We start from the raw sequence: 15,812 nt of genomic DNA, 5'->3' as shown, positions 1-15,812 counted from the left end.
GGATATTCAGTTTGCAGCTTATGTGAAGCAGGGAAGGGTTATTAGTAATAGTGCAGATATGGTAGCCCTGCAAGAGGATTTGAATAAACTGGACAAATGGGCAAATGAATGGGGGATTTCAGTCTTAAAGTTTGGAATACATTGATGAGAGGCTGCATACTCTGTTAGAGGAACTGTACTGGAGGAAGTTGGGTGGCAAGGGATCTGAAAGTGATGTTTGATGTAAACCTGAACTTCAGGGAACACATTGCAAAGGTGGTGAATTCAGCAAAGGTGGATAAGAGGATTGATGCAGTACTGAGAAAGATCCTGACCAGCAGAGATAAGAGTTGTCATTCCATTGTACAAAGCTCTGATTAGACCACACCTTGATTATTGTGCTCAAATTCGGTTCCTAAGATTTGAAGGGGATAAATTAACCAAAGAAAGAGTGCCGAGGGGCAGATAATAAAGATGGTATCAGGACTGTACAATGTTAGTTATGAAGATAGGCTGAGGAAATATGGACTGCAGAGTTTGGTAAATAGATGAAGGAGAGGTGATATGATCAAGACTTAAACTTTTGAGAGATAGTTACAGGGTTAACACCGGAGAGTTCTTTCATTTGGTGGAACAGGGGGAAGGAGTAAGGACAAGGTCCATCCCATAATAATAATTATACTTCATTTTTCTCAAAAGTAAAATTTGATGGTTCTACACTTTTGGCTATTCTTATTGTACTTTTGGAAATGTCCTATTATTGAGAAATAACTGTTTCTTATGAACTTAATTTTCATGATATAAGACAGTAAAACTTGTTCTCTCATTTACTTTGATATCAGCAATGACATCTGCCTCCATATATATATAGAAAGGTTTTGGTGGTTATTCATACCAGTACTTCTTGGTCTAAAATACCAGATCTTTTTCTGAGCCCTTTTGTCTGTTTTACTGTCAGAAAAAGTTGTCCTCAGTTTTAATGGAAATACCTTGTCACTTTGGAGACAAACAAGCTTATATTATTTTAATTGCTAAAAGAAATGGTGCTTTTATACCAGATTAGACTTGTTTCTAATTTTTCAAATCAAAGGACATTGTCACTACTTCATATTAGCAACTACAAGTACTGTGAAGGCTTCTGTAGTTTCTTATATGAAAGTAAACTAGTTTTTAATATTTTACTTAATACTTAAAGAAATAAATTTACTATTTTAAGTGCTTTAAATACCAGATATAATGAATCCATAAAATATAGTGCATCATAAGAACAGTCAGTTTCAGTAGGCTCCTACTAGTTTGATGTAAATAATTTCTTTCTTGTTTTTCAGATGTATTTGAATATACCAAGAATCCTAACAGAAATAGCAGAATCCAGGGATACATCAATTGCTGTAATTATAGGTATAGCATTGGTGTTTAGTAATATAAATTATTATTATTAATATTAGACCTCCATGTAATAATGGGAATCACCAAGGAAGGTGGTGATTCACACAAGTCTCATCATACTCATTTACTGTTTCTGCAGATAATGCATTCCACTCACCAACTACTCTATCCTTGTTCTTGTAACTTAGAATTGCTTTCCTTCTCCATTTCCGCTGATTAAGCCTCCAGAGATGCTGAGATTTTCACTGTTAGGAACAATCTTTCACAAACTGTCTACCTGCCCATGAATATCCAATAATACTCTTCACTCCTCCAACACTTTAATCTCCTCTTAAGCAATTTCTCCTTGAGCTGATGCTGCATTTGGTCTTTGTATCTAGATACCTGCTTCAACTGAATACCTGAAACAGTTCTTACTGAAACGGAAGCCTTCATTCCCCACTATACCACAAAAGCTCAGACCACTGTCCAATTCTTGGTTTTTCAACAAGTGTTCCAAAGCAGTTCAAGAAAAGATTCTGCATATTGCAAGTAGCATGAAAACTAATTCCAGTATTTCACTCACCTTATAAGGCAACCCACAGCAGCTGCAAAAAAATTAATCCAAATCTGACTTTCAAAAAGCCAAGTGCAATAAACTTTCACTTACTCAAATGGTAGTTGAGTCTTCTGACCTCTTTTGCACATTGGGTACAAATTTTGCCCATCCATGTTTCCGCTCCTCTCAAATCCAGATGATGTGACTGCAGTATCACCCAAAGGCAAGACTCACCTCCTAGTATCATGTTTATCCTCCAACTCATACATTAATGATCAAGACAGAGTGCCTCTATCATTACCAAAAACTTCATACTGCATGCTTCCACTAGTGTTTCATCAAAAGACATCAGAAGAATCTTGAATACCTCAGATATCAAAAAGTTCTCTGGTCCTAACAGTATCCCCCATAGCTGTGCTTACTAATGCCCTTTCTGTATTTTTATACTCATTTGGCATCCACCCTTCAATATGGAAATTCATATTCAACCACTCCAAAAGAAAAGAGATAAAAGCCAGCAATCATCCCACTTCCCTCCCCTCATTTCTATCAAAAATAATGGAGAAAATCATTCTAGAAGTTCTTGGTTAACCATTGACTGCCAACATGGATTCTGCCATTCTTGGTCTGCAGCACATCTCACCATTATCCACCATCTATGGACCCAAGATGTAGAAAAATTTGGTGACATCTATTTGATCATTCTAGATATTTCCAAGGCTTTTGATCGGATCTGGCACAAAGGCCTGCTTACAAAATTACTATTGTATGGCCTATCATATGTCTTTTGCAACTGAATTTCCAAATCCTCTCTGGTCATTCATTGCTTGTCCAGATTTCCTACCAGTGGCAGCTTCAGGGCTCTGTCCCCTCTGTGTAAGGCAACTGTTCATGGTCAAGGAGCCCTCCCAGTGATGGTACTGTCCCTTTTCATTTTCCTGTTTTTTTTTTGCTTTTTTTCCCCATATTCTTTGCTCTACTTCTCAGTCTTTTTTTACTCCCCTGTATTCCAAACCATTATCATTGGAATTCAACATCTTGCTACTAGGTTGACCATGAGATGCAACCCATGGACATCAGGAAAGAGGGATCCTGGTAGTTTTACATTACTTTGTCCTCTGCTTCCTCAAGAAGGGCAGTCCTGGATAGCCTTGCCAGGATCAATTAGTTAGTGTGCTTGTCTGCAAAAATCAGCAGTGATGCAGTGTTTCTCAGGAACAGAGAGGCACAAGGCTTACTGAGGTGCTGGTATAGCATTGGGGGGACCCTTGGATCCCACTTTTGAGTGCATTTACTGCTTGCCAGATTGTGGGCATCCACATGTGGCTCTGTGGTGTGTGAGCAGCTCTGACTGAAGAGTTTTTTATTTAATCCTTGAGCATGAGTTCTTCATCCTCAAATTTTCCAGAGGTCCCAGCAAGTCCCAAGTACAAATAGATACTGTAAATATAATTATACATCACTTAATAACAAAAATTAACAAAACACATCAGACACTAATATAAATGTGCTAATGTTTCACATTGTCCATGTAACAGGTGAAAACCCAATAAAGAAAGTCACCCTTCTTTATTCAAAGAATAAAGAACATTTTCTCTATTGGGTTTTCAAGGAGACCGGCAGGTTCTCAAAAAAAAAAAAAAAAACATTCTGATGATAGTCTTGTGAAAACATCATTATGGGATCATCAGAAAAAACATTAGAATGGGATCTTCTTGATGTTCCAGATGAGGAAATATCTTCAGAGCTTAAAGATCAAGGAATGACAAGTATAAGGTGCATCCTAATACATAGGGAAGGTCAACTGGTTGACCAGAAACGTTATCCTCACATTTGATATACCAAACCACCAACATCTGTAAAATCAGGCTATCTCAACTGTCCTGTTAGGATATACATCTCTAATCCACTGAAATGTCTTAAATGTCCAAAACATGAGCATGCCTAAACTGCCTGTTGTGGCTCTACTACCTATGCCTGATGTGATAGTAAAGAGCATGATAATAAATATTGCTTTGGCAAGAAGGCTATATGTGTCAATTGTGAAGGAGATCCTTCAACTTACTCTCATGCATGTCGGAGGTGAAAGGATGAGAAAGAAATAAAAAAGATAAAAACAGAATAAAATATATTGAATCAAGATTTCATATAAGGAAGTTAGCCATTATCACACCTGTCCTGAAATTCTCTTATGCTGAGAAGGTAGCAATTAAGAAAATATCAATAGTAATTCAAACTCATATGTCTATTCCACTCTCCAATAATTTCACCATCCTGAACTTTATCTGTGGGTGCATCATTCACCATTTGTCTACCTTGGAAAATAATGAATGTGTCATTGCTGATTCCAAAAACTATTGCAGACACTTGGGTATTTCAGCAACAGCTTCATATCCTCCTGAATTTTTAATATTGAAAGAGCCACAAGAGAAACTGTTGGTAAACTTTTCTAACAGTGGGTTAGAGCTGTATAATCATTGTTGCTGCTAGATTAGCTCAGGCTTTTTCTACGTGCTGACCAACCAGGCCGGCCTGGTTGGCCATGTGGTTAGCATATCCGCTCTCCAGCCAAAAAGGCTGCGGGTTCGAATCTCGCTGTGGACATGGATGTTTGTGATTGTCTGTGAAAATACTAATGGTGATGCTCGGCGTAGATGATGAAGGTAGTTGCGTTTGGTGGAAACGGATAGTTGTAGAGTAGGTGCCCTCCCTCGATGAGTCTTTGGACTCCCTGGAGGTGTTACATAATAATAATATACAGACTACGACACTTTTTAAGAGTTAAAAGCTAATTGCACGTAAGCCACGATAATCAATTAAACTTAATATGGATTTTACTTTACATAATTCTTTTATCAGCATAAAATTTTCACCGGTGTCAAGGGCTTCATCAGTATGACTTTCAAATTAAACTAAAAAGAAACCAAAACAATGGGAATGCAAGAAGTACATGTACTTGATATAGATTGATGTGATCTAAATACATTAAGGTCCTAATAAAATAAGTTTAACAAGAGTTCAATAATTAATTTTTTTTAAAAAAATGAAATAAATTATTTCCAGAACTTGTGAAGCAGTACTATTTCCCATTAAAGGGATAATTTTAGTCCATCACTTCTGTTTAGTTTCCAATAATGTAGCAAGGTTTCACAACTTTTTTTTGTAAGTGTTCCATGAGATAATTAGTTTTTAATGAGAACTGTAATCTTCCAAAAGATTCAAAGTTTGGTGAAGATAGTGTGTTCTTCACCTGAAGATAGCTGTTCAGGCTCATGGAATTTTATGTAGTCTAGTTATTCCTAGTGAAGCATGGCCTCTCATCTATCTGTTCGGTCAAAATATGATAATCCACACTGGCAAGAAATTTGATAAGTTTTTATAAAGAAAATTTATAACAGACTTTACATTCATGCTTTTTTCACACCATCATACTTGCCAATGGCCATTAACACTGATACATTGAGTTCGCTCTTTCTGCTTTTACTGAAATGTTGCCTTCTCAGGAAATAAATCACAAGTCCACCATCCTTGCTAATGGGTTTACCAAATATTATGTCAAAAAAATCATTGATGGTTATAGAGTTTCCTTGTCATCTCCCTTTCATCGTGGTGGTAGTAGTGGTCCATCATGTTACCGTTCCTTATTTTAAAGGTGTTGCTGAAAGTGTAGCCAAACCACTTACATCTGTTGGCCTAAAATTGTCCTTTTACTTTATTAACAAGATTCCTACTTTTTCTAGACTCGGCAAAAGAACTTCTGTTTTTGGCCTGCTCTGTAGTCTATTAAATTCCTTGCTAGTGTGGGTTATCATATTCTGGGGAAACAGGGGTAAATAAGCAGGAATGTGTTGTGATAAACATCTAGACTACATTAAAATCCATGATCCTGAACAGTCAGGACTTGCAGAACATACTATCTCCACCCAACATTAAATTATTTGAAAAAAGTGAAGGTTCTCCATAAAAGTAATTATCTCATGGAATGCTTATGTAAAGAAAGTTGTTAAACCTTGCTACATCATCTAAATCTAAATGGAGGTCATGGAATAAAATTATCCCTTTTATTGAAATGGTTGTTTCTGGAACTTCTTCACAAGTCCAGAAGTAATAATTTTTTAAAATTAATTAATGATCTCTTATTAAAGTAATTTTATTAAATTGTTCTAAAAATCGAGACGTAAGAGGAAGACTTCATCATAAAATATTATTATCGGAATCACTTATGTTTCATTTAAATGTACCTTTATTTGTAAAATTTTTGGCTTAGTTTCATAGCTATTGTCAATACAATTATAAGAAAACACACACAAAAAAAACACAATGTAGATAAAAGCATGTGATATTATGTGCATTATTGGCTGCAGGAGAATAGCTCCACCTGCATTAATAGATATCCAAAATAAATTACAATAAAATAATTTAGTTATTATTTTTTAATTATTTTTAAATATAAAAATTATTTTAAATATTTTTAAATAAAATAAAATAAATTAAAAAAATTATTTTAAAATATAAACAAAAATTTAATTATAAATTAAGGAGTACATGAATAAGGAGTATTAGTCAGTATAACTTCCCAAAATTGAGAAAGTTTAAGGCTTTCTCAATTTTGGGAAGTTTTGGAAAAAAGTTTAATTGTGTTTTTTTTTTAAGGTTTGGATTGTGAATGTGTGCTTCACAGCTTTCTTTGTACAGTCTTTCCAGAAGAAAATAACTTTTGTATAACACTTTGGTTTTGTTCCACTGAATCCTCTGTTTTGTAGATAATTTGCAGCTTGCTAAACTGGATTTGTTGGATTCTTTAAGTGATATGTATTCTTGATGTTGTTCAATACAAATTTGTGCAAAACAACCAATCTGTCCATAATAATATAAGCCACAAGAGCAAGAGGTTCTGTAAACTCCAGGATATTTGTCTTTAGGTGAGATAAGAAATGTATTAAGTTTGTGAACTGTCAGAAGGAGATTTGTAATTTAATCTGTCGAAGTAGTCTTCCTATTACCAGAATTGTTAAAGTATGTTAAAGGACTTTCAGAAAAAATAGCAAGACTGCTTTGACAGATATTAAGACTAATTACTTAGTGGCAGTCATAATGGCAGGAAGCACTGATAAACAAATTTCACTCAGCCTGAAATTAAGTATTGGAAGTCTAGTAACATAGAAACCAAGCAGAAGAGAAGTTCTTGCTAAACTTCACATATGTCACCATCATCTTACACAAGGTAGGATGATGACCCACCTATGTATGTGTGAATAATGAAATGCTCATCTCACTAGTTGTCAGGTGCTGGAGGAGTGCCATCACTTTGCATGAGAAAATAATTAAATTTTTACTAATCTGTGGGAGCTACACTATCTGTCAATAATTGTCTGAAAACTTTAGCAATTTACAATTGATACCAGCAGGTGAACCTAATATTGGGTATATCTACCTTTGGTTTTGATCACCTCTTATACACCCTTTGAGGGAGGCTTTCCACTAATGTGCAGCAGATTTCAGGTGGAATTTGTCTCTATTCCTCTATCAAAGTAGCACTGAGTTCAGCGACAGATCGAGGATGTGCTGCTCTGACTTCATTCGCCGCTCCAGTTTGTCTCACAGGTATTCAATGCGGTTGAGGTCGGGACTCTGCACAGGCCAGTGCAGTCATTTAACACCCATTTCTTCATACCATTCCATAATAGATTCAGCTTTGTGGCATGGGGCATTGTCATCTTGATAGTAACATTAGTCCGTTCCATGAAAATTCCAGTGTAGGCAGCACCTGATTATCCAGAATATCAGGGCACTGAGCTGCCTGCATGGAATCATGGACAACGATCAGTGGTCCCACTCCAAACCAGCTGAATGCCCACCCTATTACTCATCCACCACCAAACTTTACTGTGAGTACAACACACTGTGGTAATAAGCATTCACCAGGCTCCCTCTACACCCACACCCTGTCATCAGACTGGAAACAGGTGAACCTCCTTGATTCATTGCTCCAGAGTACTGTTTTCCACTGATCAGTTGTCCTGTTCACATGCTCTTTGCACCAGGTGAGACAAGCTGCTTTGTTTGTTGTTGTAATGTTCGGCTTGTTTGCCATTGCTCTTCAGTGGAAACCCAGTAAATGGAGTTCTTTTTTGTACAGTATTAGTGCTCACCATGGTATTACTGGTGCTCTGGAACTCATCTCTGGAACTGATTGTGGCCTTGTAGCTGCCCTGTGTTTTCCTGCACTGGTGATGCCAGAATGTCTCCGTTTGTTGATAACATCACCAACCGTTGATTTTGGATGGTGTAGTTGCGCAGCAATGACATGTATGGACATGCTACCAATGTGACTACCCACAACAATGACGCCTTTCGAAGTCACTGAGTTCACGTTGGTTGCCATTCCACCTGTATTCAAATGCTTCAATGAAATACTGCTTCCTACTATCTGTACGCTGGTTTTTATGTTCTATAACTTGAAGTAACAGGGGTATCTGGACAATTATTGGTAGATAGTGTATATATGCTCAAGCAGATCTTCTCAGACTCTGGCAAATTGCATGAAGTTTATACAGACACATTTGATTCTAAATTCTGTTTATGTGTAGGTACTGCTTTGCTTAACTTAATTTTTTTAAATTTGCATTTTGTACATAAGACATTATTTATTAATTTATCCCTGTATTACTGTTTAACCTTTGATTTGGTATGTAACCTTTGGTTTGGTGCAGTTTGATCCTTGTGCCAATAAACCTTAAATCAACCAGCCAGTACTCTGCAATTTTGCCATGATCTTTCTTCTATTCATAAATGACCATCACTAACCTCATATCCTACCACAGTTCATCTTCTTTGTTTGACAAACTTTTGACAAGGAAGTTTTTTCACTTGGTTATGAAGTATATTTTACCAATGGATTTTACCACTTGTATGTTTATTTTCATTATTCATTTCATTTTTTGCAGATTCTTAAGCACTACTCTCAAGATACTGACAGGTCTGTATATGCATTCGCTGTCTTTAAGCATTCCTTAAAATTTTCTTCCTTCTTCCGCTCTGCTGAAGCCCTTCCACTACTGAGACTCAATTAAATAACAGTGTCAGAGACACTACCAATTCCTTTGCATTTTCTAGTAATACACAGGCATGTGTCCCATGAGCATATTCACATCAAGGTTTTGTAATGTTCCAATCATCTCTTGTTCATGTACTTCTTCATCTCTCACCATCACAATATTAGTTACTACATTATCTCTACCTGAATTATATATCCTGACAACATAATCACAAGTAATTCAACTATTTCTGTGGCTACCATTATCTTCCTGTCATGCAGTTTTGTTAAAGTTATCCTTCCATAATTATTATTTTGTTTGTCACATAACAAAAGTATGTTTCATTATTTCCTTTAGTTTTGCTGTGCCAGCTTTCTCATATAATCTGAATTTTCACTCCTTTCCATGCTGTCACTCTTTTTCCTTTGTGCATTTCATGAGTTTGATCATTACATTTCGTTTTTTGTAGTCCCTGCTTAATGATGCTACATCTCTATTTAGCTCCCACTAATACTGATAAATCATCTCTTTGTACATCATTCAATTCTAAATGCTGACTCATGGCTCTAGTATATGTTATACATTAAACTGTATAATATTTTATTTATACAATATGATTGCACATCTTAAACAGCCTTTGTCTTGGCACTGGTGTTTTTGATTCTTCCTCTTGTTCTTTGCCTTTCTTTCTATATTCTTCACTTTGATCTTTTTTTACTATCCTCTCTTCTAAACCACCACTGCTGGGATCAAACATCCTGCTACCATGTTTGCATTACAACATGTGGACATCTGGAAAGGGGATCCTGTTAGTCTTGGACTGCTATGGCCTTTGCTTTGACAAGATAGGAAGTCTTGGATGGCCATGTCAGGATCAGTTGGCTAGTGGGCTTGCCTGCAAGGGTCAACAATGTTGCAGTAAATCTCCTAACGAGTGGTCCAGGGACAGGGCACAACACTTGCTGTGGTGCTGGTATAGCAATTGGAGTAATCCTGGCATTCCACTTCCAAGTGCATTTATTGCTTGCCGGTTGGTGGATGTTTATGTGGTGGACTGGAAGCTCTGGTGCTGCAGAAAAAAATTCTCAGTCATGAATTCTTCATCTTCAGATTTTTCAGGTGTCCTCACAAGACACAACCAAGCTAAGTACTGATACTGTAGATACATTTTTTGATATTAAAGGTAAGAAACAAATGACATTTGACACCAGTATAAATATACCAATGTTTTTCATTATTCATGAAACTGGTGAAAAGCCAGTAGATAAAATGTCAGCCTTTATTGAAAATAATTTATTTCTTTTAAGGTTACATGGTGGTTAGCATTCATGGTTAAGAATTTATGGAGACACAACACACATGTTAAAATGATTACTTTACTTAATATGTAACATTCGACGTTTAGACCTCTGTATTGAGGTCATCATCATGAAAATACATATGTATACAAAACAAGCTACATGCTACTGCACTTTACAAAGGTGAAATGAAGCTAAGCCGCTTATTAATCTTTTATCTAGCCTGACCGCTAATGGGGAAAAAAAATTAATAATATTAAAAAAAATAATAAAAAATAAAATAAAGTTAAAAAAAGATAAATATAAAAATAAATCAAAAACAGAACTACATTAAACATTTCTAAAGTCCTCTTGTATTGAGATTTTCTTTTGGGCATGTTCCAGTTGCTATAAGAGTTGCAATGGGTCCTCCACATTCTTGGAATGATTAGTCTCTCATTTTTGTTCAGGTTTGGATTGTGTTTTAGCATTTCACAGGCTTCTTTGAATTTTCCCTCAAACCATGTTTTTGTGCACAGTGTAGGGACCTGGTGCCTTTCCAGGTCCCTATACTGTGGGAACAATTCTATGGTATGTTTGGAGTACATGGCCTGATAGGCCTGTTTTTCCATAATGGAGGTATTTAATGTGTTGTTTGTGTTCGTCCTTTCTGATTAGGATAGTTCGTCCTGTTTCCCCTATGTAGGGTAGGTTACATGTATATTGGATTTTGTAAATTATTTTTGTAAATTTCTTAATTTTGTCGGGGGTTTGAAGGTAGTCTTGATGTTGTATTTAAAAATTTTTTAGATTTAAAAAAATTATAGTCATTTTTTTACAAATGTATGGTCTAGCCCACGAATTCTTGTTTAGAGTTTAGTGCTCTGTGTTTGAGGGTGCTTATGACTCTTAGTTTTTTGTGTTGGGTGGTGGTATGAATTTTTTTGTATGTACTGGCCTGTGTGTGTAGGTTTGCAGTAGACCGAGAAGGAGAGACTGCCTGAGGGAAGACGTGTGATGAGTGTATCAAGAAAAGGAAGAGAGTTATTGTTTTCGATTTCAATGGGGAATTGGATAAAATTGTTTGCTTATGCTTGGATAAAGAATGAAACCAAAAATATAATTTCTTGGCATCTTTAATTTATAGTATAAACAATTTATAGTATAACCAAGTGGGAAAAAAAATTTTCCACTTGGTTATACTATAAATCAGGGGTGTTCAGCCCGTCAATCGCGGAGCGATTTTTGGTTGATCTCTTGTGTATTCCTCCTTACTTACAAATTTAATTAAAACTGGAAACATAATATTTCATTTATCATTATTTTGTATTATTTTTAATTCACTTTAAGTGTATTGCTATTGTTTATTTATTTTTTATTAAAGTTGTCAAATCAGTAATTTTCTTATAAGTCCGGGTAAATGAATTAATTTGGATCAGTGGAAGTCAAACAGCCAGCCGAGTGAATATGATTATAAGCAAAGTGTATAAACTCGATTGTAGCTTAAATATTAAATATTCCAAAGCACATTAAGGAACGAAAACATTAACGAAATTAATCAATTTAAATTTAGAGTTATAAGGTAGAGATAAAATTTAATTGACATGTTAAGTTCAATAAAAACTTTCCAACAATACTTACTTTTATTAAAGAAAAATATAAATGACCGCGATTTTAGACATCTCCCATATTTATTAAAATTTTTCTTTTTTGAACCAAATCAAGAAATGCTTTGCTATGATTTAAAAGAATTTATTCATGAAATAGAATTAGTTGAGGAAGAAATAAATTCAAGATTTAAAGATTTTAATAAAACTGAAATGATTGTATCTTTTATCAATAATCCATTTCAAGAAAACTTGAACATCACAGAAATTTCAAATAAAATTAGTGGGCTGTTTGATATAAACCAAGCTGAAGTAGAACTTGAGATAATAAACATTCAGAATAGTTTACATTTAAAATCAACAAACAATGAAGTCATTTGGAAGTATGCACATGAAAAATTCCCAATATTAACTGATATTGCGTGAAAAATTCTGTTGTGTTTCGGATCGACATACTTGTCAGAATCCGCTTTTTCAAATATGACCATCATAAAAAATCAATTAAGAAACCAAATTACAAATGATCGTTTGGGTGATTGTCTGCGATTGGCCACTTCTTCATATCAACTTGACTATGAAAATATTATGAGGTCCAAACAATGCCAAATTTCACATTCATTTTTTTTTTTTTTTAATCAACCAGTATTTCCTGTAACTTCTGAGTTTATAATCAATCTGTTGTTTTTCTAACTTTAGTTTTCCAAAATAGAGAAATAAATATTTTATTCCAATATATTTGTTGTTGATTTTTGATGTATTAAAATATTTATTGTATTAAAATAATTAAAAGTGATAAATAAATTTTTAAATACACAAAGTTTTTAGTTGTTTATTTGTGTGTAATCATTTATCAGGTTGGGGGAACGTGATCTATATAAGAGAGTAGATCGCCGAATAACTTACATAAAAGAGAGAGTAGATCGCCAAATAACTTTTTATAGATAAGTAGCTCACGTAGTAAAAAAGGTTGAACACCACTGCTATAAATTATCAAATGTCAAAAAACATTTCCATGAAAACCACCAAAAAATACCAAAAATGTTTCAAAAAAAAAAAAAAAAAAGAAGAAGAAGAAGAATTTAATGGAATGGAATATCACAATTCAGTATAATAAAAAAACGTCTAGATTGATTTCACCAATTTCACAAGTTTCTAGATTGATCTTTAGTCTCAGCACTAATGGCAGACGTGTGCACCATTACCACCACCTACAGACATTCAAACCTGATATGTTATTCATTGCTGAACAACTTTCAACATCAACAACAACATTTCACTTCAAATTTCCTCACTACATCCTCCATGAGGCCTTTTGTAAGAATGGCTGGACTTGCACATTTGTTAAATCTAATATCCTATGTCTAAGGTTATCAGACTGAGAATCTCCTTTATATATATTGCCTTTACCACTCTTCTAACTCTGACTTTACCAACTTACTTGACTGTATATCTCAGAAAGTCAATCACAATCTATTTGCTCCAATAGTGAGATAATCTTCCTAGGTAATTTCAGCATTCACAATTCAGAATGGTTTTTCCCTTTCTCCAACAAGAAGCTGAGCTGTTTACTGTCAGTACTTTTTATTATTATTATTATTATGATTCAGGACCTCCATGGAGTCACAAGACTCGTTGTGGGAGGCCTGCCCTAGAAAATACAAAGTCTATCATACCGCTCCTTGAATCCACTGACTGTTCATACTCTCACTACTATCAGGCAATTGCATTCCATGGTTCAACCACTCTCCATGCAAAGAAACCACTCCTCACCCTCTTGCTCACGACTTCCTTTCACATCTTCCAGGGATGGCCCCCATGTACCACCACCTGAAAGAACTCCCGAGTGTCAACACTGTAACCACCTTTCAACAATTTAAAAGTCTCAATCATATCATCTCTCTGTCTATCTACCAAACTCTGCAATCCACATTTTCTCAGCTTATTTTCATAACTAATATTGTACAATCCTGATACTTTATCTGCCTCTGCACTCTTTCCATAATTTATCCCCTTCCAATGCTAGGGACCAAATTTGAGCACATGGCTTTATACAATGAAAGGACAATTTATCTCTGCTGGTCAACATCTTTCTCAGTAATGCATCAATCCTCTGGGTTATTACCTGAATTCACCATCTTTGAAATATATGTTCCCTGAAGTTCAGGTTTATATCAATCATCACCCACAGATCCCTTGCCTCTCCCACTTCCTCCAGTACAGTTCCTCCAACAGAGTAAGCAGCCTCTCATCGAAGTATCACAAACTTCAAGACTTGACATTTAGATGAATACCCCTATTCATTTGTCCATCTGCCCAATTTATTCAAATACTCTTGCAGTATTACCACATCTGCACTATTACTATAATAACCCTTCCTAGCTTCACATCATCTGCAAACAACTGAATATCCCCTTGCAATCCATTGACATTGTCATTGATATAAAGATTAAATAATACAGGTCCCAGTACTGAGCCCTGTGTTACCACAGTTGTAACCTTTTGCTTATTGCTCTTGTAAATTTATTATAAAAGGCAATCAGATTACTAAAACAAGAATGCCCCTTAACAAATCCATGCCAACTCTTGCAGATAACATTACAAATGATCCCTCACTAATTTCTCTAAAATCTTAACAACAACTGATTAAATACAAACTGTCTCTAGTTTGACACTTCCAATCTGTTAACACTCTTGTGCAATGGCACTATCTTACCCTCTTTCCATTCCTTGGGTAGCTTTCCCATGGCTATCCAAGCGTGACTTTCACTCAAAAGCCAGGTCAACAGAGCTGTCAGTTCTCTAGCATATTCTCTCAAAACCTGTTACAAAATCCTTTCCCACTATGTCCTTTGCATCAGCCACTTTATTCCCAATTTTGTTCAACGTCAGTCATTTTTTCTCCTACTGGCAACATAACGAAAGAATTCCTTAGGATTTTCTTTGGATCTGAGGGCCAATCTCTTCTCATATTCCAGTTTTACCATCCTTACCATATTAGTTACTCTCCTGGCCTGAGTCTTATATTTTTCTTCCATCTGCTCTCCACCCCGTCTCCTTATATCGCTTTCATAACCCCTTTTTTACCTGCGGTTTCTGTTTGATATTGTTAGTCATCCACTTTACACAAAATTGTGTTCTCTTCTTCACTCATGGTATACAACTTGCTATTGCTGCTAATAAATATTCCTTCACTAGTTCCCAAGCACTGATGATATCTCATCCTTCCAATTCCTCCATTCACAGAACTGCCCCAAGCTGATTTCTAAGATTATTATAATCACCTGTCTTATCATTCCACACATTTCCTCCTCTTTGATATTCCTGCATGTCTATTCATCTTCCAAGTCAAAAAACCACATAGTAACTCTCTTCCACCATGGGCAGAGATGCTATCTCAGTTATAATCAGATCTAACGATGCTATTGACCAAATCTAAAATTCTAGAACCTCGTGCTCCTTCTACTTCATGTTGTCTAAGACGTTTGTCCCTCAAGAATTCCAGAAAGTCTATTTTCTTACTAATACTACATGCAGTTCCTCTTCCCAATTTATACAGTTGTAATTAAAATCTTAGGTAATAATCATTCTTTTTGCACTCACCAAGCTCAGCTGCTAAGCATCTCCTGCTCTTCACCCTGTATGCTTCTTCACTTATAGCAACACCCCACTAAATATCCTGTCTTGCCCACATCTACCTCACACCATATGCTCTCAAAACCATTAATGCCATTGTTCTCCAAATCCTCTACTCTGAGATGACATAACCCATCACTTATTTATTTATTTAGCATGTAGCTAAGAATAATGCATGCATATGCTACCACACACACAAAAAAAAAAAAAAAAAAAAAAACACATACAAGACAACAAATTGCATAAAAGAATACAATAGTGTGAAGTGACACTGTAGTCATATATACATATAAAAATATACAATTAAGCATAAAATTAAAATTGAATGTCTAAGTTCGACAACCAGTCAACA

At 35.4% G+C, this 15,812-nt stretch overlaps 1 protein-coding gene across 4 annotated transcripts in view; it reads left to right on the top strand.

Moving 5' to 3' along the window:
* The window catches only part of LOC150100943 (enoyl-CoA delta isomerase 2-like), a 384,225-nt gene that overhangs the window by 250,899 nt on the left and 117,514 nt on the right, over positions 1 to 15,812 (top strand). For all 4 annotated transcript variants that reach the window (XM_090401230.1, XM_090401231.1, XM_090401228.1 and 1 more), the window contains one exon: positions 1,308 to 1,380. In XM_090401230.1, the coding sequence (XP_090257356.1) occupies positions 1,308 to 1,380 (73 nt within the window). The remainder of the gene's footprint in view (positions 1 to 1,307; positions 1,381 to 15,812) is intronic.

This window comes from Typopeltis vanoorti, chromosome 12, assembly GCF_054136105.1.
Source record: "Typopeltis vanoorti isolate ZY-2024b chromosome 12, IOZ_Tvanoo_1.0, whole genome shotgun sequence".
NCBI lineage: Eukaryota > Metazoa > Arthropoda > Arachnida > Uropygi > Thelyphonidae > Typopeltis > Typopeltis vanoorti.
This window is presented reverse-complemented; position numbering and strand designations above follow the sequence as displayed.